General features: G+C 41.4%; 1 protein-coding gene across 1 annotated transcript in view; it reads left to right on the plus strand.

Annotated features, from left to right (window-relative positions):
* The window catches only part of LOC126285435 (cubilin-like), a 780,558-nt gene that overhangs the window by 473,656 nt on the left and 281,431 nt on the right, over nucleotides 1–25,471 (plus strand). The window contains exon 45 of the mRNA XM_049984824.1: nucleotides 17,856–18,040. Within this exon, the coding sequence (XP_049840781.1) occupies nucleotides 17,856–18,040 (185 nt within the window). The remainder of the gene's footprint in view (nucleotides 1–17,855; nucleotides 18,041–25,471) is intronic.

The raw sequence follows: 25,471 nt of genomic DNA on the forward strand, positions 1-25,471 counted from the left end.
AGGGAGTGTCGGAATTTCAGTCCAAGCTCACTCATTTGTAATGTGGTTGACTTTGATGTTTTTTATAACATGCCTGGGAGGGGAGAGGGGTTGGGACCGGTGGGGGGGGGCTTGTCAAGGGTGAAAAGTGTCTTGTAGGAAAATGTTCCTGGGAGAGACTGATGGTGGTCTTGTGCTGTAATTCAAATGGTTCTGAGTAAGTCATCCTCTTAGTGATTGGAAAATATAAATATTCACATGATTTTATTAATGGCAACCTATTCAATCTGCATGCCCCTATGAAAATAACAATGAAGCTTATTAAAAACAAAGATTCCAAGACTTACCAAGCGGGAAAGCGCCGGCAGACAGACACATGAACAAAACACACAAACACACACACATAATTACGAGCTTTCGCAACTGGCAGTTGCTTCGTCAGGAAAGAGGGAAGGAGAGGGAAAAATGAAAGGATGTGGGTTTTAAGGGAGAGGGTAAGGAGTCATTCCAATCCCGGGAGCGGAAAGACTTCCCTTAGGGGAAAAAAGGACAGGTGTACACTCGCACACACACACACACATATCCATCCGCACATACACAGACACAAGCAGACATATTTAAAGGCAAAGAGTTAAGGGCAGAGATGTCAGTCGAGGCGGAAGTACAGAGGCAAAGAAGTTGTTGAAAGACAGGTGAGGTATGAGCGGCGGCAACTTGAAATTAGCGGAGGTTGAGGCCTGGCGGATATCGAGAAGAGAGGATATACTGAAGGGCGAGTTCCCATCTCCGGAGTTCGGATAGGTTGGTGTTGGTGGGAAGTATCCAGATAACTCGGACGGTGTAACACTGTGCCAAGATGTGCTGGCTGTGCATCAAGGCATGTTTAGCCACAGGGTGATCCTCATTACCAACAAACACTGTCTGCCTGTGTCCATTCATGCGAATGGACAGTTTGTTGCTGGTCATTCCCACATAGAAAGCATCACAGTGCAGGCAGGTCAGTTGGTAAATCACGTGGGTGCTTTCACATGTGGCTCTCCCTTTGATCGTGTACACCTTCCGGGTTACAGGACTGGAGTAGGTGGTGGTGGGAGGGTGCATAGGACAGGTTTTACACCGGGGGCGGTTGCAAGGGTAGGAGCCAGAGGGTAGGGGAGGTGGTTTGGGGATTTCATAGGGATGAACCAAGAGGTTACGAAGGTTAGGTGGACGGCGGAAAGACACTCTTGGTGGAGTGGGGAGGATTTCATGAAGGATGGATCTCATTTCGGGGCAGGATTTTAGGAAGTCGTATCCCTGCTGGAGAGCCACATTCAAGGTCTGATCCAGTCCCGGGAAGTATTCTGTTACAAGTGGGGCACTTTTGGGGTTCTTCTGTGAGAGGTTCTGGGTTTGAGGGGATGAGGAAGTGGCTCTGGTTATCTGCTTCTGTACCAGGTTGGGAGGGTAGTTGCGGGATGCGAAAGCTGTTTTCAGGTTGTTGGTGTAATGGTCGAGGGATTCAGGACTGGAGCAGATTCGTTTGCCACGAAGGCCTAGGCTGTAGGGAAGGGACCGTTTGATATGGAATGGGTGGCAGCTGTCATAATGGAGGTACTGTTGCTTGTTGGTGGGTTTGATGTGGACGGATGTGTTACACCGTCCGAGTTATCTGGATACTTCCCACCAACACCAACCTATCCGAACTCCGGAGATGGGAACTCGCCCTTCAGTATATCCTCTCTTCTCGATATCCGCCAGGCCTCAACCTCCGCTAATTTCAAGTTGCCGCCGCTCATACCTCACCTGTCTTTCAACAACTTCTTTGCCTCTGTACTTCCGCCTCGACTGACATCTCTGCCCTTAACTCTTTGCCTTTAAATATGTCTGCTTGTGTCTGTGTATGTGCGGATGGATATGTGTGTGTGTGTGTGCGAGTGTACACCTGTCCTTTTTTCCCCTAAGGGAAGTCTTTCCGCTCCCGGGATTGGAATGACTCCTTACCCTCTCCCTTAAAACCCACATCCTTTCATTTTTCCCTCTCCTTCCCTCTTTCCTGACGAAGCAACTGCCAGTTGCGAAAGCTCGTAATTATGTGTGTGTGTTTGTGTGTTTTGTTCATGTGTCTGTCTGCCGGCGCTTTCCCGCTTGGTAAGTCTTGGAATCTTTGTTTTTAATATATTTTTCCCATGTGGAAGTTTCTTTCTGTTTTATTAACAATGAAGCTTAGATGACAAAATCTGTCAGAAGTGGCTGGCTGTTGAAGGTTCAACAACAAATGGCTTTTAGGAATAGAAATACTTTCCTTATGTCAGCCCTCTGCTCGGCACATCAGTTTGATGACCTCAAACATAGAAGTTGTTGTCTTACCAGCTAACACCACAAATTGTTTGCAGCCATTAACCAAGGAATAATTGCCCTCGCAGTTACAGATGCCAACTTGGTAAGGCTGCCATTAGTGCAATTAAGGCAGAAGAAATAGTTCTACATTGGAGTGTACCACAGCTATCGACAACATATCTGCTGCTTGGGATGAAGTTACAGCACGTATCGTAACTAACTGATTACAAACGTCTAGACAGTGGCTTATAACACTACTGAAACTGAAAAGCAAAGCAATGTTCAACATGTGAGCGTACTCCTAATGCAGATACAACATTGCATGCTAATCTTTCACTTCTAAGGGCTTCCACCTAGTTGGTGCAGTTTTGTACCATGAATGTGGATGAATGGATGCAGACAGACAACATTACATGCGATGCTAAATAACCAGTCATCAGTTCTGCTGATGATGTAGAAGATAATGATAATGCATAGTGTTTTACTACCATCTCCTGAGGAGGAAAGTGAAAATATGACATGGCCACCTCACACTGAAGTTATAGCTGTTATCGCTATTCTAGAGAGTGCCATAATAATGCGACTAACAGTCAGATGAACAATAGTTAATGATGTTTTTTAATGTATAGGGGTAAAATATGCTGTGGATAAGATTTCTATACTAAAACATATTCTGTTTAAAACTTCATCTGTTAAACTTTGAGATCATTAAAGTGTTTCTTAAAATTATTATTTGTTATCATACATGAAGCACTAATTCAATGGGTACAGTATTGTTCCACAATATTTCTGTAGTAGTTAGAAAACCATGCCAGAAATACTGATGTGCATATAAAGTGTAGTTAATTTTATTTTTTTCTTAGAAGCCATGAAAATGGAGCACCCTCATCCATTAACACCCATAACAAGAGAAAAAGTGGATTTAGTAGTTTATATTTTTTCTGCAGGACTTGTTAATTTAAACTTCATTAAACCGAATTGGATATTTTTCAGTCGCTTGAAATTCAGTTAAACAAGGGTCTACTGTACCATATAGATATTGGTGAAATTACTTGACTTATTAAATTGTAGATGGTGCTTGATTTTCACTCTGTCTCTACTATCCTGGTTTTCATTTATAGTCTTGGAAGCCAAGGCAATGGGTTTTTGGATCCATCTGAATATTTGTGAGACAATACTGCTTGAGTTCCATGTAATGATGCATCATAACTAACACCTCAGATTGAGCTGTATCAGAATGGACCAATGTCATTTGCTTGTTAATGTACTTCTTGAGGGGAGGGGGGGGGGGGGGGGGACCTGCTTTTTCATGCTTGGTCAATTTGAATTCTATACTTTTCTTTTGAAAGTGACTTGGTGATGAATCTGTTGTAGTAATTTCTATTTCCAGTGAAAGATTGTAGTTACATTACATTGTTTACACAAGGCCAGGTTTTTATTGCTTCCACACTGGCTTTGGATGGTTGGATTCCATATGCATCAGTGATGTGGCTCAGCTATTCCACTTTGTTTTTAAGAATTCACATTTCTTCCTATTGCATCTGAAGCCATTGCCAGCAGCTGGATGTGCTGTGAACACAGTCTCTAGCCCAACAGGTGCTCCTTAGGTATGCAAATTACATTTAATGCCAATTCTATTACCCTAGATCATATATAACATGATACATAAACCCCTTGAGATAAACAGGCTACTTGAAGAATCAACTGCTGTGCACACTGGAAATGCTATAAAATATGTTCTTGAATTTATCAGGGTCCTCCACTGTTGATTATAGTCGGAGGCCCTGGGCACTCAGTTGGATAAATTTCTTTATTAGTTATGGAATTATGGAGCTGAATCTGGTAAATATGCGATTTATTCAGAAGACATAGAAATTAAACAAAACACATTTGAGGTGAGATAAAAAAGAACTTTATAATGAGTTTACGTCAACTGAATAAAATAAACGAAAAATGAATACTTATTAGGGACAATTATGGCTGAAGTAATGCTCTAAAGGCCAAAGTGAAGAAAGCATGAATGAACACAGAACCATAAGTCATGTCCAGACCAAGAGCCGCTAACGACCCCCACCACAAACACACACACACACACACACACACACACACACACACACCAAATTTTTCAACAAATGTTTTCTTCTGATCGCAATCATAGAAAGTGCCTAAAGGCTCCTTCAATGAGGAACTTGGAAGTCAGGTCACTACAACCAACCATTTAATAATGTATCTGCCAATTTGCTTCAAGTTTTTCGAAATGAGAACAGAATGTAGCCACATGCTCACAGCTTGACTTACTTGTAAGAAATTCTGCCACAGCTTGACTTGCTTGTAAGAAATTCTGGAAATTTTGGTGTGAGCTTTGTTCTGCATTCATGCAGAAAAAGGCAGAGCTAGGAAATTTTACAGACACATATCAGCCATATATCTTGTTTGTGGGATGGAGTCTGAAGGCCACTGAAAGGTTGCTAACAGGTGATATGGAGCCTGCAGACCAGACAATGGGATATCAGCAAGTGATCAGCTGAAAACACCACCAAAAGTTTGTTAATAGTAGAATTCCCACCCCTACTACTACCATTCTCCCACTCTGCTATCAAAAGCGCCAGATGCACCTTCGAACATCCATCCGTCCCATTGTTTAGGATACTGGCAGGATTAGTGCTGCAAGGTTTGTTCTGCTGTCTGTGTGGTCTGCAACTGTGAAAACCGCATTTTGAATGACGGCTGATTCCTGGAGACCATGCACAGGCTTCACCTGTTGCACATCCCAGGTGAAAGGTAACCCTAAAGGTAGATACATTTCAAAAAATAATAGATACTATTAGCATGGAGTGTTAAATTAAGTACACACAGATGAGTTACCTACATTGCTACAAGCTATGCCCCAACCACTCTTGTAATCAACACACAATAGGAGTGAAATGTCAGCAAATAAAAACTTAATCAAAAGGTAAATGAAGTACGAAGAATCTCATGTGCAAATAAAGTGTGGAAATAACGTAAAAATGTAAGGAGAAAGCCTTAAATGGGCCACTGCCTCAGTTGTGTGAAAAGCTTGTCCAAAATACATAGATGATCAAGCAGTGCTGGCGGAACCTGATGAGGAACTGTTGCAGGTGCTGAAGCATATTGCAAGAAGAGATAAGGATTGTGGAATGTAGATAAATATAAGAAAAGCAAAGGTGATGAGAATAAACAAAAAGGAAGTGCCTGTTAACATATTCTTAGATGAGAAAAAGATTGAATATGTAAAATACTTTCTGTGTCTGTGTTATATAGCAGTCAATAATGGATAGTTGAAGAGAAAGAAGAAAGATATTCAGAACATTTAGAAATGTGGTTGTAGAGAAGCATGTTTGAGTGAAGTGTATTGATAGACTTAAGAATGAAGAAAATATTGAAAGGCAGAAGATTACTGGAATTGATCAGAAAGAAGGAATGAGTCTCAGCTGGGACATATGCTGCACAGGGAATGTCCACAACAAATAATATTTAAGAGTGAAAGAAATATAAGAAGGAGGTAGAAATAGAATTTGAAGTAGGGGCATCGTTGGAAATGCAGAAACCTACAAACAAATGAAGGAAGTTGCTCAGAAAGCGATATAGTGGAGAGACTCAAGTTGGAACCTTTCATAAGACAGATACACTTGATCTTTGAAGAATACACATTTCTTCCTGTTGCAACTGAGACCATTTTCTTTAGTTGTGTGAAAAGCATGTCAAAATTCTTCATGTACTCATCCATATTATCCAGATAATTAGCACATCCAGGTGTGGTGCTTGTGATTTGTTCCACAAATTGTTAGTAAATAGCAGGGGCACTTGTTATGCCAAGTGATAGTCTTCAATATTCAAACAGTCCAAGTGAAGTATTGACAACCATCATCTGTTTGAGTTCTTCGTCCAGTTACAACTGGTGATACTCATCCAGTAAATCATTTTTTGTAAAACATTTGCCATTTCTGATTTTCTGGAAGCACTTCTCTGGCCTTTAAATTGGATACAGATCTATTTTCAGCCATGAACAGTTGCTGTGAAACTTCCACAAATTCTTATTGATCCTCGTTGCTTTAGTACAGTGACAAATTGGTGTAGGCCATTGACTGAACTTTACTGGCTTCCTTCTTTGATCAGCTTTTCAATTTCTTTTTAACTTTATCCATCATGGCAAATGGTACTGGCCTAAGCTTGAAAATTTATGGTGTGGCTCCTATTTTCAATTTTAGGACTGCTTTCTAGCTTTTGCACGTGCCTAAGCCAGGACAGAAAAAGAGATTCTTGAGCCTGGACTATTTTCTTCTAAATTTATTTAAAGCTGTTTTGATCCTCAAAAGTTTACAGTCAGTGACTTATTTTCACTGATATTTATGTTGAAGGCAGTAAGCCAGTTCTTTCCAAAGAGATTGACTATTTTTCATGAGTTGAAAACCATTGATGGAGCCTTTTTGGTTGTTCCATTGTATTTAAACACTGCCACTATTTTACCCTTTAGGTTAGTCTGAGCTCCATTAAAAGTTTTCATTGTAGAATTTAAACTGAAGTATTGCAGTGACCCCATAATTTGTGTGCTTCCAGGTTTATCAGTGAACAAGTTGCATCAGTGTCCAGTATGAATTTTATCCTGCAACCACTGATTTCTAACAATATGTAGCTTTTCTCACATCTTCACTATTGATGATTTCATTATTGCTCATTTCTTCAGGTGATGCAACTTCATTTGCTGAATTCTGTGTTTTCCTGGTCAATGAGTTTGAATGCTGATGCTTCTTGGCAGGGAAAGGAGGCATTTTGTTTCTCCTCAGACAGATCCTGGACATGTGGCCAGTCATCTTGCAGATGTTATGCACAGCATTCCTGAATTGTATTCATTCTGATTATGTTCACTCCACACTTTGGGCAACATTTATATTTTTCTTTGTTAGTGTTCCTTTCTTTTTATCAGCTTGTTGAATATGAGCTGGATTTGTGGTGGTTGGTCATTTGAATAATGTCTGATAAATCTTCTGCATTTTCACCCTTGATTGCTTTCACAGTTCATTGAGTAATTTCGTATGCTTCAGTAATCTTTCAAACTGCCTCCAGGGAAGGATTTCTGTGTTGCAGGTTGAATTCAATTCTGTATCATGAGGGCTGTACAGAATAATGACATCTCTGATTAGTCTGTCAGAATAAGCACTCACTTGATGATGGTTTTTGCACCTGAAATTGAAATAGCTAATGACACCATATAAATCAACCACCCCTTATGAATACATCTGCCATTTTGCAGAGGAATTTGTGAGTGGCCTCCAGCATGTGTTTTGCCTTAAAGTAGGCCTGTAGTCACTTAACCAGCTCAGAATCTCTTCCTTCCTGATGACTTTTTGTCCAAGGACATTCATCAGCATGTTAAATGTGTCAGTGCCAAACCAAGACAGGAAATATGCCCATTTCTGGTGTGCCTTGAAATGTTGGTTTAGGCAGCACAAATGTGTCGCATCATTTTTCTTTCAGAGTTGATCCAGTAGCCCAGCAATTTCTTTCAAATGTAGGATATTGTAGTACATTTGATTTTTGATCCAGTGATGTAATGTTGCATTTTGTGAGCAGTTTTTAAACTTGAGTTATTTTTTGATACCTGTGGTTGTTGTTCCCTTTTTTATCATCATCATTTTGATAACCTCCATGAGTTGTAACGCTGCCATTATGGATCACTTTGTTCATTGGTTAGCAGCCACATTAGTTGTAAGGCTTGAAACTGTCAGTACATTAATATGCATTGCATTAACACCAATCACAAAAAATATGTTTGTACGCACATATCTTAACATACATGAACATAATACATTAACAAGTAAAAAATTTGGCAATCAAGCATGGAATTCAAATAAAATGTTCTACAGGACAAACTAATAGACTTTTGACACAATTTAAGTGTGGAATTTCATATGACAGGAAAGTTAGTTTCCATACTTTTGAAGAATTCTGTGCAATTCTAACAGCAAAGTTGATTGACACTGTGCATTCAATGGGGTAATGAACATCAATGACACTAGGCTCATTGTTGATTGTGCCCTGACAGAAATAACCTCTACTCTCAATGACCCTCGTATTCAACTTGTGCCCTGGTGCCTCCTGGCCTACACCCAAGGCAATGCTCTCCCAACCAACACTTCTAATTCCCAACTTCCATCGTCTTCATGCCAGTGAACATTACCTCTCATCAATATCTGGCTGAGTCTAAAGCCACAACCTTCTTCATAATAATCATGAGCAACTATGTCTGTAATTATCTTCCCAAAGCAGCATGTACACATAAATCCATACAATACTCTAGTCACTTAAATAACACCATCCTAAACCACCCTTATGCAGCCCATTTGGTGGATTTTGTCCTAGCCACTAAGAATCTCAAACCCCTCACCTAATTCAGATTTGTTGATAACATTTAAGAGCCTTACACATGGTGATAACAATTGAAAATGATTCTTCCACAATCAAAAGCAGTTCTCAACAACAGATAAACAGCAAATATTGAGCTTAATTAAGGAGGCAGCAGATGTTTTAAAGTAGAACTTCCTTTGTAATTTCAAACAGTGGAAAATGAAGGATGGAATAATGACAATATTATGACTGGAAACTTCCCTGCAGATTAAAACTGTGTGCAGGACCGAGACTTGAACTCGGGACCTTTGCCTTTCGCGGGCAAGTGCTCTACCAACTGAGCTACCCAAGCACAACTCACGGCCCGTCCTCACACCTTTACTTCTGCCAGTACCTCGTCTCCTACCTTCCAAACTTTACAGAAGCTCTCCTGCGAAACTTGCAGAACTAGCACTCCTGAAAGCAAGGGTATTGCGGAGACATGGCTTAGCCACACCCTGGGTGATGTTTCCAGAATGAGATTTTCACTCTGCAGCGGAGTGTGTGCTGTTATGAAACTTCCTGCAAGGTTCGCAGGAGAGCTTCTGTAAAGTTTGGAAGGTAGGAGACAAGGTACTGGCAGAAGTAAAGCTGTGAGGATGGGGCGTGAGTTGTACTTGGGTAGCTCAGTTGGTAGAGCACTTGCCCATGAAAGGCATTTCATATCAGCGGACACTTCACTGCAGAGTCAAAATCTCATTCTGGAAACATCCTCCAGGCTGTGGCTAAGCCATGTCTCTGCAATATGCTTTCTTTCAGGAGTGCTAGTTCTGCAAGGTTCGCAGGAGAGCTTCTTTAAAGTTTGGAAGGTAGGAGACAAGGTACTGGCAGAAGTATAGCTTTGAGGATGGGGCATGAGTCGTGCTTGGGTAGCTCAGTTGGTAGAGCACATGCCCATGAAGGGCGAGGTCCGGAGTTCGAGTCTCGGTCCAACAGGAAGTTTCATATCAGTGCACACTTCGCTGCAGAGTGAAAATTTCATTCTGGAATATTATGATTGTTACTCACCATGTAGTGGAATATGGCATCACAGACAGGCACAACTTTTCTTTCAGATTTAGTTGATTAAAATAAGCTGGCATATATCCACCCATTAAGTTTTTAACATTTTTTTATCCATTGTTAAGGTATATCTTGATTCATTCCACACCTCTGAGGTTACTCCTTCTTGATGCTATCTGAAAAATATGACGAATGAATGACTCAATGACCATCTTGTGTGTTACCTATTTCAACTTGTCCTCAATGATTCAGCAAGCCATCTTCCTGAATAAATGCTATTTACGTCAAACTTACCAATCTCCACTAATACACTCCCTTTGATAACAGCTGTGTGCAACTTCGATTGCAGTTGACTAACCTCTAAAATAATGACTTATTGTGTTGCAGGCAGGCACAACAAAAAGACTGTGACACTCTAAGCTTTTGATGAAATCCTCTTTCAGAAAAGAAAAGAAGGGTAAATACACACACATTTACACAAGCAGGCTCACATCATGCACACATTACAGGTATCTCCAGCTGCTACAGCGAGCTAGAGCAGCCAGAGAATGGTCATGTGTGCATGAGGTTTACCTGCTTGTGTGAATTAGGACTCCAGAATCCTAATCCCACTGTTTTTTTTCCATCTTGTGCTCCATACCAGCACCCACCTTGCATTGTTCTTATCTATTGTCCTTTTTTTGTTTTATTTCAACCCCCTCACACTTTTCCTTCTCACTATTTTGTTCACAGTTTATCTATTTTGTAACCTGCTCTGCACAGTGTATGTAATGTTGAAACAGAGAGGGCTTTTGATGGCCATGACCAGCCGCGCAGTCCATGACTGCAATGCCTTAGACTGCTCGGCTAATCCCGCACGGCTGCATATATGTCAAAACAAAGCATGAACAGTGGAGATTATCTAGATGCTAAGTACCTAAACAGTGTTTTTGCACATACATCTTTCATCTGATTATGAGGAAGAGGTAGAACAACTTGTTGCACCACAACACATACTTATACAGCGACAGCATTATATTTTCCAACCCCAGCCTTCCCAGTTCTTCCCCCTCACCATCACACACCCACCTTTGTTTTTCCCAGTACTTCTTATCCCAATCTGGTAGCTGCCTATGAAGACAGCAGTAGCTGTGTACATTTCTTTGCTCTGACAAACATCTCGATTGGGACTGCTGCTCATCCCAGGCAGGCAACAGTGTTGGTAGGCGACAATAGCTGCATATGTATTGGGTCTCAGTAAGGAATCTGAGTAAATAATTTAGGACTAAAGGAGACCACTCATTGAAAAGTAGAAGCATTTAATCATTCACAGGCACGCACAAAAAGAATGAAAAGTCTTGATCGTGTGTTCAGCTGGCATAATGTAGTCACACAAGTGTGTGTATGTCTGTGTGTTTCCATACTTATGTAAGTGTCCTCTGGCTCATTAAGTGATTCATGCAAAAGCTAGATAGTATTCGTTCATAAGTAATGTTTCATTTTTGTGTACGTTTTTATCATTCAGCCTGGACTTTCTGTTATTGCATAACACTGTGCAATTCATGAGTATGATATAAGGAATAAAAATAATTTTCACATAAATTGTTCATTCCTCACTAGGTTTTAGAATTGAGTTTTATACTGTGGTGCAAAAACCAATGACAGGTTACTGGTGGGTATCAAGCAGGAAACTGAAAGTTCCTAAGTATTACAATATAAAATAAAAGAATACCCAATTAGCTACTTCTACAATTCAGTAGAAAATTCGGATTTGGAAATGAAAATTATGTATTAACTCCAATATTGAACTTGGACTCCACAAACAAAATTTTCAGCCTTGTTCAGGTACTTTTTTTCTGAGAATTTTGGTACAGGGAATTCACAGCCGTTGATGGCGTCTTACAGAGGATTAATATAATTGTTTGTTTTTTTACCTCAGTTATCTTTCTTTCTGTGAAAAAAATCTTCACAAAACTTAAAAATGTCCAATTACCAAAATGTTCAACAAAAATGCACAGCAATGCAGCAATCCTTGGGCACAAGAGTACTGTGATGTGGTTACAGTCATTGCAGAAACAGCTCATTGTAGCCTCATGGTGCTGTTCTTCCATTGGATTCACCAAATCCAGACATGAGGCACATGCTTAAAAAAATTATTTTTGTGCTGTTACTATCTGTGTAATATAGTTACAGAGATAAATGGGGTAGGAAATCAAATAAAATGTGATCACCATGTAAAGAGTCACGGGAGACCAAGAGTGTTTCATACCAAAATACTCAGAAAATATTCCTTAACAACCTCTGAAATTTTGGCAGTAAAGTTTGGTCTCATCCTGTAAACACATCTGATAGTGGTGTATGTAAAGCTACATAAAGGCTTGAATATACCATGAAAATATACAGGGTGTTTCAAAAATGACCGGTATATTTGAAACGGCAATACAAACTAAACGAGCAGCGGTAGAAATACACCGTTTGTTGCAATATGCTTGGGACAACAGTACATTTTCAGGCAGACAAACTTTCGAAATTACAGTAGTTACAATTGTCAACAACAGATGGCGCTGCAGTCTGGGAAACTCCATAGTACGATATTTTCCACATATCCACCATGCGTAGCAATAATATGGCATAGTCTCTGAATGAAATTACCCGAAACCTTTGACAACATGTCTGGCGGAATGGCTTCACATGCAGATGAGATGTACTGCTTCAGCTGTTCAATTGTTTCTGGATTCTGGCGGTACACCTGGTCTTTCAAGTGTCCCCACAGAAAGAAGTCACAGGGGTTCATGTCTGGCGAATAGGGAGGCCAATCCATGCCGCCTCCTGTATGTTTCGGATAGCCCAAAGCAATCACATGATCATCGAAATATTCATTCAGGAAATTAAAGACGTCGGCCGTGCGATGTGGCCGGGCACCATCTTGCATAAACCACGAGGTGTTCGCAGTGTCATCAAAGGCAGTTTGTACTGCCACAAATTCACGAAGAATGTCCAGATAGCGTGATGCAGTAATCGTTTCGGATCTGAAAAATGGGCCAATGATTCCTTTGGAAGAAATGGCGGCCCAGACCAGTACTTTTTGAGGATGCAGGGATGATGGGACTGCAACATGGGGCTTTTCGGTTTCCCATACGCACCAGTTCTGTTTATTGACAAAGCCGTCCAGGTAAAAATAAGCTTTGTCAGTAAACCAAATGCTGCCCACATGCATATCGCCGTCATCAATCCTGTGCACTATATCGTTAGCGAATGTCTCTCGTGCAGCAATAGTAGCGGCTCTGAGGGGTTGCCACGTTTGAATTTTGTATGGATAGAGGTATAAACTCTGGTGCATGAGACGATACGTGGATGTTGGCATCATTGGACTGCAGCTGCAACATGGCAAATGGAAACCTGAGGCCGCTGTTGGATCACCTGCTGCACTAGCTGCGCGTTGCCCTCTGTGGTTGCCGTATGCGGTCGCCCTATCTTTCCAGCACGTTCATCCGTCACATTCCCAGTCTGTTGAAATTTTTCAAACAGGCCCTTTATTGTATTGCTTTTCAGTCCTTTGGTTACATTAAACCTCCGTTGAAGACTTCGTCTTGTTGCAACAACACTGTGTTCTAGGCGGTGCAATTCCAACACCAGAAAAATCCTCTGTTCTAAGGAATAAACCATGTTGTCCACAGCACACTTGCACGTTGTGAACAGCACACGCTTACAGCAGAAAGACGACGTACAGAATGGTGCACCCACAGACTGCATTGTCTTCTATATCTTTCACATCACTTGCAGTGCCATCTGTTGTTGAAAATTGTAACTACTGTAATTTCGAAAGTTTGTCCGCCTAAAAATGTACTGTTGTCCCGAGCATATTGCAACAAACGGTGTATTTCTATCGCTGCTCGTTTAGTTTTTATTGCCGTTTCAAATATACCGGTCATTTTTGAAACACCCTGTATATACTTTATTTTAAGTACCAATTAAAAATAGCAGCTACTTAGTATAGGGTCCATCTCTCTAGCTAAGTAATCAGCACATCTGACTGCAATGGACAGGACCGGGGTTCAGTTCCCCTGGGAGAAATGGTGAGGGTCATCTAGACCTCGTGATGCTTTTTGAGAAGATACTTGAATGAGGAGTAGCAGCTCTGAGGTTCACAGCACCTTCCCCCCTCCGTATCCTTATAAGCCTCTCACTACTGAGCAATGTCCTATATGAGGGCGAAATGATGAACAGATGGGTGTAAGTGGTATATGAATAAACTGGCCTTCCTAATAACGTTTATAACACTTTTTAATATATGGTTGGAATACACATTTATAAACAATACTGGCATGGTGGAGCTAGTCATATGTCCACATGCTACCCCTTATAGAAACAAACAGGTGAAGATACAGAAATTAATCAGTGGAAGAGCATGTGTCTTCTCTCTTTTGTGTCATAATGTTATCTCTGGCACAAAGCAGTTAGTTAATTCACATTTGGCTTTACATATATAAAAAGAAAAGAATAAAGAAAAAATAATAATATGACCCATTACTTTTTTATTATTTATTTATTTATTTTTAAATACTAATATCTTATTTACACTGCCTGCAGCCCGACTACTCACTCTACCTGAGATCGCTGAGTGCCAGGAGATGGCAATCGCTATCTATATCTGAGCTGTGTATGTATATGAGGTGTGTTCAAAAAATAAGGTGACTATATTTTTATGAAAAAATATTTATTTACTCATCAGTATTCATGTTGTCCCCTTCAAAGTAATCCCCCTCAGGTACAATACACTTGTGCCAATACTTCTTCCAATCCTCGAAGCCCTTCTCATAAACACTTTTTGGTACAGCCTTGAGTACTTCCAATGATGCAGTTTTTATTCCCTTAATCATTTAAAATCTTCATCCTTTCATAGGTCTCTTCAGTTTTTGGAACAGGAAAAAGTTAAAGGGAGCCAAATCCAGTAAATGTAGTGGCTGAGGCATGAATGTCATGTTGTTTTTGGCCAGAAAATCTCTCACAAGCAACGATGAATGAGCAGGTGCATTGTCATCATGAAAAATTCCTGAACTGTTTTTCAACAATTCTGGATGTTTTTTTGCGTATTGCCTCTCACAGACAGTCAATAATGTCAAGTCATGTGGGGGGGGGGGGGGGGGGGGGGACGACGACACAGTGAGCAAAACTTTGACATTTGATTGAACTTGGCAGGCTTCCACTGGAACAGCTGGGCTTTGATTTCGACAGTGTAACCATAAACCCATTTTTTCTCACCAGTTATGATCCTTCTGAGCAAATTAGGATCATCATTAATGTCATCAAAGAGGTTCTGAGCAATGCTCATGTGATGGTTCTTCTGATCAAAATTGAGAAGTTTTGGAACAAACTTCGCTGACCCATGTATCATGTCCAAAACATTGGAAAAAATTGCATGACATGAGCTGACCGATTTTTCAACATCTTCCGCAACTTCTATTATGGTAATTTGTTGATTTTCTGAAACAATTTTCTGAAACAATTTTCTTCGCAACTTTGACGTTCTCAATGTTGTTAATGCGCTGGGACATCCAGAGCAAGGTTTGTCATTGGCATCTTCTTGGACATCTTGGAAGAGCTTGTACCACATGAAAACAATTTTTTTTTCTTTTTTTTTTTTTTACTTGGGGCATACTCTCTATATGTCACTGTCAACATGTGAAGTGTTGTAGAGCACTTGATTACATTTTTTCACACATAATTTGATACAAATTCAGTCACCGAGCACACTAAAACACGTCTAACCTATGTATCTGTCAAAAACAAATGAAGTACGCTGTAGACTTGAAATTGTGAACATTTGCTTGGGACATGTGGACCAATATAAGGAGGGAAAAAAGTTCGATAATCGAAAGTACGTTACCCGAGCAGTTTGAAAAGTCACCTTATTTTTTGAGCAGCCCTTGTATGTGTGTATGTTTTTTTCTAAATACGATGAAGGGCTTTGCCCAAGAGTTTGGTCATTTGTAAATGTGCCTGTCTGACACTCAGTATCCCCTCTGTGTCATGAGTAACGATCTACCCTGATTCATATTGCGGTTATTTCATCCTAAAATTTTCACTTTTAACCTGTACATTTTAAAGCTATTTACTGAGTAGTTTGGAGTAGAGTTTTAATATGAGATGGTAACATGAAATTTTCTTTGTTTCTAGTATCATAAATATTTTAAAATTAGTTTTGTCCTAATCGTTGTGTTTTGTTATATATAAACAGGTATGACATACAAATACATTGAACAGTTGAAATACACTCCTGGAAATTGAAATAAGAACACCGTGAATTCATTGTCCCAGGAAGGGGAAACTTTATTGACACATTCCTGCGGTCAGATACATCACATGATCACACTGACAGAACCACAGGCACATAGACACAGGCAACAGAGCATGCACAATGTCGGCACTAGTACAGTGTATATCCACCTTTCGCAGCAATGCAGGCTGCTATTCTCCCATGGAGACGATCGTAGAGATGCTGGATGTAGTCCTGTGGAACGGCTTGCCATGCCATTTCCACCTGGCGCCTCAGTTGGACCAGCGTTCGTGCTGGACGTGCAGACCGCATGAGACGACGCTTCATCCAGTCCCAAACATGCTCAATTGGGGACAGATCCGGAGATCTTGCTGGCCAGGGTAGTTGACTTACACCTTCTAGAGCACGTTGGGTGGCACGGGATACATGCGGACGTGCATTGTCCTGTTGGAACAGCAAGTTCCCTTGCCGGTCTAGGAATGGTAGAACGATGGGTTCGATGATGGTTTGGATGTACCGTGCACTATTCAGTGTCCCCTCGACGATCACCAGAGGTGTACGGCCAGTGTAGGAGATCGCTCCCCACACCATGATGCCGGGTGTTGGCCCTGTGTGCGTTGGTTGTATGCAGTCCTGATTGTGGCGCTCACCTGCACGGCGCCAAACACGCATACGACCATCATTGGCACCAAGGCAGAAGCGACTCTCATCGCTGAAGACGATACGTCTCCATTCGTCCCTCAATTCACGCCTGTCACGACACCACTGGAGGCGGGCTGCACGATGTTGGGGCGTGAGCGGAAGACAGCCTAACGGTGTGCGGGACCTTAGCCCAGCTTCATGGAGACGGTTGCGAATGGTCCTCGCCGATACCCCAGGAGCAACAGTGTTCCTAATTTGCTGGGAAGTGGCGGTGCGGTCCCCTACGGCACTGCGTAGGATCCTACGGTCTTGGCGTGCATCCGTGCGTCGCTGCGGTCCGGTCCCAGGTCGACGGGCACGTGCACCTTCCGCCGACCACTGGTGACAACATCGATGTACTGTGGAGACCTCACACCCCACGTGTTGAGCAATTCGGCTGTACGTCCACCCGGCCTCCCGCATGCCCAATATACGCCCTCGCTCAAAGTCCGTCAACTGCACATACGGTTCACGTCCACACTGTCGCGGCATGCTACCAGTGTTAAAGACTGCGATGGAGCTCCGTATGCCACGGCAAACTGGCTGACACTGACGGCGGCGGTGCACAAATGCTGCGCAGCTAGCGCCATTCGACGGCCAACACCGCGGTTCCTGGTGTGTCCGCTGTGCCGTGCGTGTGATCATTGCTTGTACAGCCCTCTCGCAGTGTCCGGAGCAAGTATGGTGGGTCTGACACACTGGTGTCAATGTGTTCTTTCTTCCATTTCCAGGAGTGTATTTAGATTCCTAAATCATGTGTGGCATGAATTCCTAGTTTTAATTTTTTTCTTTTTTGACTACTAGTATCTTATTTCCACTGCCTGCATTTCCCCAAAAGATTGTTACATATCTTACAACAATTTCAAAGTGACAGTATAAACACTTTTCCTAGTGCACAAGTAACTTATATAGACATTATTGGTTCTAAGCTTTTCTATTTGCAGTATCAAGTAACATATTTTGTACAGTTGTTTTATGTGGCATATATTATTTTACAATCAGTCTTTCTGGAGGAATTTACTTTTTTGTTGATGTGAGACACAAACATAAATCTTAGCATTTTGCAGACAGTTGTCTTCAGTTTGAGCGTCATGAGTATGTATATTTTTGACTCAAATGCCGTATCTTTTGCACTTTCTCAGTAGTTGCAGAAATAAGTAGTGTCTATTATTTGTCTTTGCTTTTTAATTGTATGATTATTCTCTCATAATAGATCTGGTTGTCCTGAGGAAGGTATTGAAGTGCGTGATGGAGGAACACTTGCTGCCAAAATTGTGGGTGTATTCTGTGGTACAGTTGCCCCAAGCACATATACTACTTCATCTAATGTCCTTCACATTCGGTTTTATACTAACACCAACAATCCTCATACTGGTTTCCAGGCAACTGTCTCAATTGGTAAGTATGACCCTTCAGATTGTTGTGTGCATTCATATGTTTAAAAAGAACTCACATCTAAGAAACAGCAAATAATAATGCTTGCAAATATGTTTTGGTGCCAGCTGAGGTTAAGGTTCTTTTCAAATTACTCATTTCATATTCTTTTGCAAGTGTTAACTGCAATATTATTTATTTGTGAACAATTCATGTGCTTTAGCGTTTGAAATGTATTACCACTGTCTGTAAACTTATGCTAAATCACTACCAAATTCAACTTTTTGCAGGTGCAGTCAAAATGGTTTGTTGGTACAGTGGTTAGCTAGAGTGCTTTGCCATAGCTATTGGTCACTAGTACCTCTACAAAGATTTGCAATTGTCTCTGCTCTAAATTTTTTATATGAGTTCTTTCAGGGTGTTTAGGTGGGGAGGGGAGGGGGTTCTTCATAGCATTTATACTGCCCAGGGGAGTGGAGTGGTATTGAGGGTTCAAGGCATGCCTTCCCCACACACTTGAGTCACTATACCTGTGATTTGTTCTGTGAAATGCTCATTTATAAATTTAGAAGTAGTGAATAATTAAATATTACGCATTCATAAAATATGAAGTACCTAAGTCTCAAATTTAATAGTGAAGCTTGCTGTTGCAGATCATTTTTCAGTTCTCAGACACAGAGAGCATTCGCTAAAGGCTACTATATAGCACTATGATACACACTACAGTTTCTTTTCTACATGTGGTAGTCGTTGAGAAAAAAATGAGTCTCTATGTCTTCAGAGTCATACCAGGTCAGAAGCCTATTACTCCAGAAAAGACTTACACATGATGTAATACTTCACTATTAGGGCCTATTGAAGTAAATAAATGAGAACTGTGTGTTTCCTGTCCTCTCCTACAGTGATGCTTGGTTTTGTGTTGTGTGTAATTCTTTGCTCCTAAAAGTTTCTTCTTTTTTCATCCTTGTACTCTACGGAGGTTTTTTTGTTGCTGGTTGCTGTTGTGTTCTTGCTATAAAATTATACCCTAACTTCACCACAGCTATCTATGGTCTCAGGTGTGAATGCTGCAGGTTGTGAGGATTATAGTATTTGTAGGCTAGAGAATTTTTCTGTTCATTTTCCTATTTTTGTGTTCATGCTACTTAACAGTGATGTTGCTATTGGCTGACTACATCACGTGTCCTATGCTCTGAATGTCTGATGTCTTCGGCTGATGAGATCACTTGCATTTGCTACGACTAGCTTACAATAGCGCATCGCAATCTCAATTTCAATGCACCAGAAAGTAACATGCAGTGCTCGGTGGGATTAGAATCCCCCCCCCCTTCTCCTCCTCCTGAGTTTCGTTTTCCAAAGTGCCAGACAATTCTGCACCAGTGTATAAAACCACAACCATTGAAAGGGTTGATAAGTTTTGCAGTTACAAAGAAAAGAACACTGTCGCTTAACATGGAAAAAGTGTATTTTCATATGGTAGAAAGTGTATTTTTAACCGGGAAATCCAGGAGATTTTTTTTTCCTCGTTCACGTTTACACTCTGATGTATGACTGTAGACATGATGATACTGGTATACACTTCAGTTTTGTCGTTTTTTGGGTTCCTGAGTTGTGTTTGAAAAGAATGTTTTGGCAGCTGCACGTCACATGAGTTGTGATGGAGTTAAAGCTTGTTGTGTGGAATTGCTGCTTAAGAAAAAAATAAGAAACATGTTTCGATTTGTGACTGGATGAAGAAAAGATGTCAGCTTGATTGCTTAGTAACATTTGAAATAATTTATAATGGAAGACCCTAGATATTCTTTCAAATTATTTTAGAATGTCACCAGAACCGTTCACATTTCTTCTAAATAGAGCTAATTGTGCGATAAGGAAAAGATATTGTATTGCATGAAGCACTGTCTCCAGAACTCAAAATACATATCACATTGCTTGCATTACAATCGAGAACACTTGGCATGCTAGAAGATGCAGTTTTAGTTGGTGATGACACTTTTTCATTAACACCAACAATTATTAACATTAACAACAATAATTATTCAAAGCAGGCCACATTAAGAAGGGAATGGTTTGCAAACTACTCTATCGAAGATACACTCCTGGAAATTGAAATAAGAACAAAGTGAATTCATTGTCCCAGGAAGGGGAAACTTTATTGACACATTCCTGGGGTCAGATACATCACATGATCACACTGACAGAACCACAGGCACATAGACACAGGCAACAGAGCATGCACTAAGTCGGCACTAGTACAGTGTATATCCACCTTTCGCAGCAATGCAGGCTGCTATTCTCCCATGGGGACGATCGTAGAGATGCTGGATGTAGTCCTGTGGAATGGCTTGCCATCCCTTTTCCACCTGGCGCCTCAGTTGGACCAGCGTTCGTGCTGGACGTGTAGACCGCGTGAGACGACGCTTCATCCAGTCCCAAACATGCTCAATGGGGGACAGATCCGGAGACCTTGCTGGCCAGGGTAGTTGACTTACACCTTCTAGAGCACGTTGGGTGGCACAGGATACATGCGGACGTGCATTGTCCTGTTGGAACAGCAAGTTCCCTTGCCGGTCTAGGAATGGTAGAACGATGGGTTCGATGACGGTTTGGATGTACCGTGCACTATTCAGTGTCCCCTCGACGATCACCAGAGGTGTACGGCCAGTGTAGGAGATCGCTCCCCACACCATGATGCCGGGTGTTGGCCCTGTGTGCGTTGGTTGTATGCAGTCCTGATTGTGGCGCTCACCTGCACAGCGCCAAACACGCATACGACCATCATTGGCACCAAGGCAGAAGCGACTCTCATCGCTGAAGATGACACGTCTCCATTCGTCCCTCCATTCACGCCTGTCGCGACACCACTGGAGGCGGGCTGCACGATGTTGGGGCGTGAGCGGAAGATGGCCTAACGGTGTGCGGGACCGTAGCCCAACTTCATGGAGACGGTTGCGAATGGTCCTCGCCGATACCCCAGGAGCAACAGTGTCCCTAATTTGCTGGGAAGTGGCGGTAGGGTCCCCTACGGCACTGCGTAGGATCCTACAGTCTTGGCGTGCATCCGTGCGTCGCTGCGGTCCGGTCCCAGGTCGACGGGCACGTGCACCTTCTGCCGACCACTGGCGACAACATCGATGTACTGTGGAGACCTCACGCCCCACGTGTTGAGCAATTCGGCGGTACGTCCACCCGGCCTCCCGCATGCCCACTATATGCCCTCGCTCAAAGTCCATCAATTGCACATACGGTTCACGTGCACACTGTCGCGGCATGCTACCAGTGTTAAAGACTGCGATGGAGATCCGTATGCCACGGCAAACTGGCTGACACTGACGGCGGCGGTGCACAAATGCTGCGCAGCTAGCGCCATTCGACGGCCAACACCGTGGTTCCTGGTGTGTCCGCTGTGCCGTGCGTGTGATCATTGCTTGTACAGCCCTCTCACAGTGTCCGGAGCAAGTATGGTGGGTCTGACACACTGGTGTCAATGTGTTCTTTTTTCCATTTCCAGGAGTGTAGATCTGTAGAGCAGTGGCAATATTTCAAAGTTCTAACATATGTGAATGGGGAGCATTGCAATGATATTTTAAATAGGTGAATATTGAATTAAGAATGCAGCTTCTTGATTTGTGCAGTGTTCCCTCCTGTCAACAATATTCCTTACAAAACAGTCTGCCAACTCGAACAATGGGATTTTAGTCTTGTAGACAAGAGCATTTCCACAGCCAGAAATTGCACTTGCTTGTATTTTTCTTAATTCAGTTGTGCATATGCTCCTAATTCAATAAATTTTGCCCTGCAGCTCAGGTATTGTCAAGCCATCTATGTTCTGATCTTACATGATGGTCTCAACTTATTTTTGTTATTAGGATCACTGAAACCTCACAAACACTTATGCAAGGCATAGATATCCAAAACTCAAACATTATTCTCTGTTCTCCCCTTCATTTTTCAATTTGTCCACACTCTATGAACACATGTAACCTCAAAACTCTTACAACTAGTGTCGCCCTCATTGGAAGAAGCCGAAAGTGTTTAGTGTCATCAATGAGTTGGGCAAACATGTGGTGCACATGCCCAGTGGCCGGTAGCACAGTTGCCTGCAACCTAATGTCATCGTGTAAACGAGGCTTTACTTTCAAATAAATTTCCTTTTACATAAAATGAACTATGTGTGAAAATGGATGATGAATTTCTTAAATTGAAGAGATTTTGACTCTCATTTACAAATCAACTCCTTGAGGATGAGCAATTTAGAAAACGTTGAGCCCAGAAGATCTGACATTTATTGTTATTAAACATTTTACTGGCACATTTGTGTGATGTATCTTAAAGTGTAACACACACAAAAAAAGATCAACATTATATGCGAAAGCTTAGCTTCTCTAGCAGCTTATTAATCTATACATAGTGGAGAGCGGGCATGGTAATTACTATGATAAATAAATCTCTAGCACTCCTGTCACTTACTGTTGTTGTTGTTGTTGTTGTCTTCAGTCCTGAGACTGGTTTGATGCAGCTCTCCATGCTACTCTATCATGTGCAAGCCGCTTCATCTCCCAGTACCTACTGCAACCTACATCCTTCTGAACCTGCTTAGTGTATTCATCTCTTGGTCTCCCTCTACGATTTTTACCCTCCATGCTGCCCACCAATGCTAAATTTGTGATCCCTTGATGCCTCAAAACATGTCCTACCAACCGATCCCTTCTTCTAGTCAAGTTGTGCCACAAACTTCTCTTCTCCCGAATTCTATTCAGTACCTCCTCATTAGTTACGTGATCTACCCATATAATCTTCAGCATTCTTCTGTAGCACCACATTTCGAAAGCTTCTATTCTCTTCTTATCCAAACTAGTTATCGTCCATGTTTCACTTCCATACATGGCTACACTCCAAACAAATACTTTCAGAAACGACTTCCTGATACAGAAATCTATATTCGATGTTAACAAATTTCTCTTCTTCAGAAACGCTTTCCTTGCCATTGCCAGTCTACATTTTATATCCTCTCTACTTCGACCATCATCAGTTATTTTACTTCCTAAATAGCAAAACTCCTTTACTACTTTAAGTGTCTCATTTCCTAATCTAATTCCCTCAGCATCACCCGATTTATTTTGACAACATTCCATTATCCTCATTTTGCTTTTGTTGATGTTCATCTTATATCCTCTTTCCAAGACACTGTGCATTCCGTTCAACTGCTCTTCCAAGTCCTTTGCTATCTCTGACAGAATTACAATGTCATCGGCGAACCTCAAAGTTTTTACTTCTTCTCTATGAATTTTAATACCTACTCCAAATTTTTCTTTTGTTTCCTTTACTGCTTGCTCAATATACAGATTGAATAACGTCGGGGAAAGGCTACAACCCTGTCTCACTCCTTTCCCAACCACTGCTTCCCTTTCATGCCCCTCTACTCTAATAACTGCCATCTGGTTTCTGTGCAAATTGTAAATAGCCTTTCGCTCCCTGTATTTTACCCCTTCCACCTTCCACCGTCACAATTTGAAAGAGAGTATTCCAGTCAACATTGTCAAAAGCTTTCTCTAAGTCTACAAATGCTAGAAACGTAGGTTTGCCTTTTCTTAATCTTTCTTCTAAGATAAGTCGTAAGGTCAGTATTGCCTCACGTGTTCCAACATTTCTACGGAATCCAAACTGATCCTCCCCGAGGTCAGCATCTACCAGTTTTTCCATTCGTCTGTAAAGAATTCGAGTTAGTATTTTGCAGCTGTGACTTATTAAACTGATAGTTCGGTAATTTTCACATCTGTCAGCACCTGCTTTCTTTGGGATTGAAATTATTATATTCTTCTTGAAGTCTGAGGGTGTTTCACCTCTCTCATACATCTTGCTCACCAGATGGTAGAGTTTTGTCATGACTGGCTCTCCCAAGGCCGTTAGTAGTTCTAATGGAATGTTGTCTACTCCCCTTGCTTTCAGCCGTTCGCAGTACCAGCACAGCAAGGCCGTTTTGGTTAATGTTGCAAGGCCAGATCAGTCAATCATCCAGACTGTTGCCCCTGCAACTACTGAACTACTGAAAAGGCTGCTGCCCCTCTTCAGGAACCACACATCACTGAGGCACGCAAGCCTCCCCACGAACGACAAGGTCCATGGTTCATGGGGGGGGGGGGGGGGGGGTCACTTACTATGAATACTTTTATTCTCACAGCGTATACACAATGCATGTAGCATTGAGTGCGTACTACAGAGAACTGATCTGGCAAAGATACAAATGTTCTCGCTGCAGTAGGATAGTGATATTATTGGTGGGTGAGCCAGTGGTTCTACTTATGAACATATCTTCGGGGCCAATATTATACGTGAAAGCTTTGCTTTTCTTGTAGCAACACTATATATATTAATTTAAACCATTAACTTTTCCTATTTGTGTGTTTGCTGTACTTAACAGTGATGTTACTATTGGCTGACTACATCACATGTCCTATACTCTGACTTTCCACTGTCATGAGCTCGCAAAATCACATGACATGAGCTGTGACTGGCTTACAAAAGCGCTTTGCCATCTCGATTTCAACGCATTGGAAAGTAATATGCAGTGTTTGGTGGAATTCACATTTACACTTTTGTAATAAAAAAATAAGTAGTGTACATGTTGCTGCACATCAAAGATTTTTCCAAAACATGTTCTTTTTTTCCTTGAGTTTCATTTCTTAAAGGGCTGAGAATTTCTACACCATTGTATAAAACCATAACCGTTCAAAGGATTGGTAACTCTTACATTTTCATGGGAAACTATACTGTCACTTACAATGGAGAAAGTGTATTTTCACCTGGAGAAAATGTATTTTTAACCAGGAAACCCAACAAGTTCAATAATAAAACTATACATGGTCGTTTCATTGGCCACATGAGTGACAAAGATGGTTACAGTGTGTGGATTCCATAAAAACACGCAATGTTGATTTTCGACCAGAAAAACTATGTACAACTGGAAATTCGATTGAGTTGGAATTTAATTCCATACCTGAAGAAACAGGACAGAAAAGTGAATCTACTGTGTATCAGATTCAGACTAGTGACCAAGAATATTTGAATGAGTTACTAAATCGACATCCAGTTTCTGATATACGTCCTCCAGTGAAATTTAGTGACTATGAATGAGGATACTAGCCTCACCTGTCTCAAGAAGCAAATGCATTAGTTTGCCTGACAAAAGCAATCCATGAAGAGCTTGCACCAACAAACTTCAGTGGAGCTAAGGAAAGAAGTAATTCCAGTAAAAGGTTTAATGCAATGACAGAAGAAAAGAAGGCATTTGGTGAAAATGATACTGGGGATTTGGTGGATTTATCTGAAGGAAACCACGTTATCAATATTTGACGGGTACTTCGTATTAAATAGAAACCTGATGTATCAATTGATTGATATCATGCTCACTTGGCTGTGTGCAGTATGTTTCACTGTGCCGGACTTGATTACGAT

This window comes from Schistocerca gregaria, chromosome 8, assembly GCF_023897955.1.
Source record: "Schistocerca gregaria isolate iqSchGreg1 chromosome 8, iqSchGreg1.2, whole genome shotgun sequence".
Taxonomy (NCBI): domain Eukaryota; kingdom Metazoa; phylum Arthropoda; class Insecta; order Orthoptera; family Acrididae; genus Schistocerca; species Schistocerca gregaria.